The sequence below is a fragment of the Oryctolagus cuniculus genome, chromosome 19 (assembly GCF_964237555.1).
Source record: "Oryctolagus cuniculus chromosome 19, mOryCun1.1, whole genome shotgun sequence".
Taxonomy (NCBI): domain Eukaryota; kingdom Metazoa; phylum Chordata; class Mammalia; order Lagomorpha; family Leporidae; genus Oryctolagus; species Oryctolagus cuniculus.
In genome coordinates this window covers 36,536,006-36,541,005 of record NC_091450.1, presented here as the reverse complement: position 1 = coordinate 36,541,005, position 5,000 = coordinate 36,536,006, and the positions used below count along the sequence as shown (strand labels likewise).

Sequence of the window (5,000 nt, the reverse complement as noted above, 5' to 3'; positions counted from 1 at the left end):
GGGCAGCGGGCGCTTAAGAAGGGTCGACCCGAGCGAGCAATGCGTTTGACCAGCTTTATTTATCAAAAATGGTACATATATAAATATTCTTAGACATTTTTGCATTTTACAAGGCTGAGGATTCTCGTTGTGGGCTTTTGGGGAGGGGGATTCTGTTTTTTTTTTTCTTTCCTTTTTTTTTTTTTTGCTCCCATGGGAGGAGGAGGGTCTCACCCCAAGACCTGCGGTTGCTGTCTAAGTCCGAGTCGACGCAGCAGTTTTGTTCGCTTTTACAAAAATAAAAATAAAAGCAAGAAAGCAAGAGAAACGAGGGGCAAGCAGTGTTCCTAGAGCCCATCACCTGATTCGTTGCGGGTCGGAGCCGGAGCCCGCGGGCGCCTCTCGCCGCCGCCGCCGCCGCACTCAGTCCATGTCCACGTCCTCACCCTCCGGCGGGCTCGATCCGGCCGCTGCGCCCGGTTCCGGGGCCCCGCAGGCAGTCGGCTCTGCCGCGGGGCTGGGCGCTCGCGGGCCGGGGCCGGGCCCGGGCGACGGCGCGAGTGGCGGGGGCGGCGGGGCCGCGGGGCAGGCGCCCCCCGCGTCCGCGCAGTCCCCGCCAGCGCCCTCGGTGGTGGAGGCCGGGGCAAGGTCCCGGAAGGGCGCCGGGGCCGCGGCCCCCGGGGAAGCCACGACGTCGGGGCTGCGGCGCGCGAAGGCCGAGTCCGGGGCGCCGCCGGGCACCGAGAAGGCCCCGAAGCTAGCCTGCGCAGGTGGCGCGGGCGGCGCGGCGGGTGCGGGCGGCGCGTCCTTGGGCGCCGGCTCCGGGCCCGCGCCGCCTTTGAGCGCGGCCTGCGGCACCAGGAAGCCGAGCGGCTGCGTGATCGGATAGAGCAGGAAGTGGCCCTTTCCGATGAGGGTCCGCGGCGCGCCCGGCAGCCCCGGCGCGAAGTCCAGGCCGGCCGCGGCCGCGGCGCTGGCAGGGGCCGCTTTCCGGCGCGGCGGCGAGTCGGACAGCAAGCTCTCCACGCTGAACGGGCTGGCCTTGGGCAGGCCCGCGGCGCCGCGCTCCGCAGCAGCCGCCGCCGTCGCCGCCACCGCCCCGGACCCGCACGAGGCTGCGTCCTGGTCCGCGGAGCGGCCTAGCCGCGGCTGCGGGCCGGCGCCGCGTCTTTGGCTCGGGCAGAAGGCGGGGTCACAGGTGCCGGGCGCGGGCGGCTCACCGGGTGGTGCGCGCGCGGAACCCGCGGCGCCGGCGACGTGTGCGCCAGGGCCCTTGGCTGGCGGCGGCGGCGGCGCGGGCGGCTCTGGCGGCTCCGGGGACAGGCCGCCGCCGCCGCTGTCGCTGTCGGAGCTGGGCGCGCTGTGCAGGGACAGGCCGCCGGGCGAGTGCAGCTGGCGGCCCTGGCTTTTGAGCAGCTTCTTCTCCCGCTTGCGTTGCTTCTTCTCCATCCTCTCCAGCTCCTTGCGCGCAATCTCCTCGGGGTCCATGGGCTCGCCGCTGCACGTGGTCGGGTGCGAGTTGTGCGCCGGCCTCCCCGGGCCCTTCTTGGTATTCTCTTTCTTCCTCCACTTGGCGCGGCGGTTTTGGAACCAGACCTAGGGCAGCGGGACAGGGCAAAGGAAGGCACAGTCAGGCTGCGGGGCTGCGGCGGGCCCGCGGCCTCCCCACCCCGACCGGCCAGCCGGCCCCGCGCGATGCCTTCTTCGGACTGCGGGTTCCGGCCAGCGTCTTCTCCGACCCGGCGTGGCGCAGGTGGGCCTTCCTCGGGGGCCGGGGAGCCGCCCTTTCCATGGGAGAGGCAGGTCTTGGCCCCTGACCCAGCGCGTTGGGGTCCTGATCACCAGACGGACCCCTCTTCGCCCTGCCCGGCTCCAGCCGCCCAGCCTGTTCTAAGCCGCTCAGCCTGGCGTGCGCCATCCTGGCCGGAGGACCGCAGCACTGGGCCTGGCTGCCCTCCACACCTGTCTTCGGCCCCCTGGAGACTGTGTAAAGCCCAGATTTCGGGTTTCCCGAGAAGGGAACTCGGATGTTTGTTCTTCCTCCAGACATCAGGTTGGGCCTGGTGCGGCCTCCCTGCGACCCGGGGCTTCCTGGAACCTCCCGGCCAGGGCACCCAGGGAGACTTCTGAACCAGGAGTCCTTGGCCTGGGCACTGCGAAGGCCAGCAGGGAGGGAATAGTCAGATGCCCGGGCCCTGAGGCAGGGAGGCCCGGGCCTGACCGTGGCTCTGCGGGCTTGTCTTGGGGAGCCTGGCTGGACCGGAGGGGGCAGCAGCCCCACACAAGCCTGAGCCACATCCCAGATGATGGCACAGGAGCCCTGGCCGGCACCACCCTCCCCTGGGGAGCCTGAGCGCTCGGATTCTTTGTTGCAGGGTCCAGAGCCTGGGCACAATAGCAGGCCCGCACGGTCGTAGGGAGCCCTCGGCCCTGCCAGAGGTCCCAGGCACTAAGCTGAACCCCTGAAAGCTGTGATGGGCTCTTTTCTTTGAGAGTTTATTATTGTTATTTTGGTGTGAATTACAGGCCGCCTTCCCACAAAGAATTCCTCGTTATCCTATTAAGGGAGAGATGAAGGAGCCTCCACTTCGCTTAAGACGCTTAGAACAAATTGGATAAAAGGCTCTCCAAACACAGGAGGTCACCAGGGGAGGCCTGAGCACAGAACGAAAACGCGCTTGTGGCGTGGCGGAAGCTCGCGCTAGGCAGGCGCCCTGCCAGCTCTCCCCCAGCCCCGCGCCCGGCACCGCGCGACCGCACCGCGCCCTGCGCCTTGCGCCGCCCCGGCCCCGAGACGCGGCTCTGTGCTCCAGGGAGCCTCCGGTTATTCACAAATCATGGTGAATTCTTAATCCACAAAACTGACGCCGAGAGTCCTTGGAAAGAACACTGCGGGCCCTCTCCGAAATACAACCAAACTGCGGAGAAGGGAGGAAGAAACAGCGCAGGACGCAGAGGGCCTGCAGGAACTTCCTCTCCGCCCGCTCGGCTGCGAACCGCTCCCGCCGCGCGCCCACCCCCGCCTCCGCGACATGAGCGGTAGAGACGACTCCATCTGGATGTTTTGCCGGCGAAAGGTAAACAGACCGGGCTCGCGCCAGGCCCGGGAAGCGGAGCCTGGCGCGAGACGTGGAGGCAGCCGGGCCAGCCCGCGAGACCTCACCGCGCGCGGCTGCCGCGTCCCGCCTCCGGCGCAGCCGCCGGCCCTTCCCTGGCCAGCTCGGCCTTTGCGCGTGACCCCCTCCGTGTTGGCGACGGGCCGAGCCCCAGCACACACAGACACACACACACACACAAACGCGCGCGCGCTCGCGCACGCGCCCCCGCCCCAAGCCGGCGGGAGCCAAGCAGACACCCCGGGAACGAGATCCGCCGCGCCGAACAAAGGGTGCCCAGCGGCGGGACGCGGCTGCGGAGGACCCGGCCTTTACCTGCACGCGCGATTCGACCAAGTCCAGGCGCAGCGCCAGCGCCTCACGCATGAACACGTCCGGGTAGTGACTCTCGTTGAACGCTTTCTCCAGCTCCTCCAGCTGCCAGCCGGTGAAGTTGGTGCGGGTGCGTCGCCGCTTGCAGCCCGGGCTCTCCTTGTCGGGGTCCCCCGAGTCTGCGGGCACGCACAGGGCGCCGCGCGCCTCAGCCGCCGGCACGGGCCGGGGGACCCCGACGAGGCCGCCGCGCTCCTCCCCCCAGCCTGGCGCCCCGCACCTACCCGACAGCTTGAAGGGCTGGCCGTCGCCGCCGACCCCGCAGGCGGCCGGCAGCAGCGGCGTGGGGTTGACCACCGAGGCGGCGGCCGCGGCGCACGAGCCGCTCAGTAGCCCGTCGATGGAGAAGGGCACGGCGGCGGCGGCGGCGGCGGCCGACTGCAGCTGGTGTCCGGCCAGCTCGTACACGTGGTGGTGGCCCAGCGGGTAGGGGAAGCCCACCACGCCGCCCAGCGAGCCCCCGAACTGGGCGTGCGGGTGCTCCAGGAGGCGGGCGTCCATCACGGCGGCGGCGGGGCGCGCGGGCGCGGGCGGCGGCGGCGGCGGCGGCGGAGACGGGGACCCCGGGCCCCGCACATGCTTCGCCCGCGCGCCGGCGCTTTACTTTATCAACATGAGGCTGGCGGTAATTAGCCGCGGCCGGGGGAATTTGGGGCCAATAAGAAGCGCTAATCGGCTCTGACGTCAGAGGCGCGCTGGGTGCGGGGAGCCGCTCTCCGTATCGATTGCTAATTATACCTGACACGCACCTCCATAAACAGGCTCGGGAGCTGTCACAACACGCGGGGCGGGGCCGCCCCCGCCCCGCCCCGCCCGGCCGGCCGGCCCGCGCCCCCGCCCCGCGCGCGCACTAATAGATTTCCCTTGAAAACGGGCGCTGTGCGGTGCGGGGATTTTTCGCCAGAAATGCTGTACTCTCTGAACCCTTAAAGTGATGTTGCTCCAATTACAGAGAGACATTGAGCGGCAAATAGACTGATCCAATAATAGAGATTCATCATCCGCTCCTTCCGAAACTGTCACATCGAATTTAAAACTACAACGGCCGCCGCCGCCGCTGCCGCCTCCTCCTCCTCGGGCTGCGGGCGGGCGGGCGGGCGGGCGGGGAGGGGAGAAAGGGGTGATGAAGGGGAGGAGGAGGAGGAGGAAGGGGAGGAAGGGGAGGAAGAGGGGAGGGGAGGAGGAGGGGGAGGATGGGGAGGAGGAAGGTGGGGAGAGGAAGAAGAGGGGGAGAGGAAGGGAGGAGGGGGAAGAGGAGGAGGAGATGGGGAGGAGGGGGAAGAGGAGGACTGAGGAGAGGGGAGGAAGAAGAAGAGGAGGAGGAGGGGAGGAAGAGGAAGGGGAGGGGGAGAAAGGGGGGAGGTAGAAGAGGAGAGGGGGAGGAAGAAGAGGAGGCAGATGGGGAGGACTGAGAGGAGGAGGGCGAGGGGGAAGAGGATGGGGAGGAGGAAGGGGAGGGGGGAGGAAGAAGGGAGGAGGAGAGGGAGGAGGGGAAAGAGGAAGGGGAGGAGGAGGAGGGAAGGAGGGGGAGGG

The 5,000-nt window shown here is 68.7% G+C and overlaps 1 protein-coding gene across 1 annotated transcript; it reads right to left on the bottom strand.

The window, feature by feature from the left end:
• Positions 1-40: 40 nt before the first annotated feature.
• On the bottom strand, positions 41-4,532 carry UNCX (UNC homeobox). The gene is made up of 3 exons (XM_070063897.1): positions 3,692-4,532; positions 3,411-3,586; positions 41-1,575 (listed from the first exon to the last, which is right to left on the bottom strand). The coding sequence occupies exons 1-3, from the start codon at positions 3,966-3,968 to the stop codon at positions 403-405; spliced, it is 1,626 nt and encodes a 541-aa protein (XP_069919998.1). The 5' UTR covers positions 3,969-4,532; the 3' UTR covers positions 41-402.
• Between the last annotated feature and the right edge of the window lie 468 nt (positions 4,533-5,000).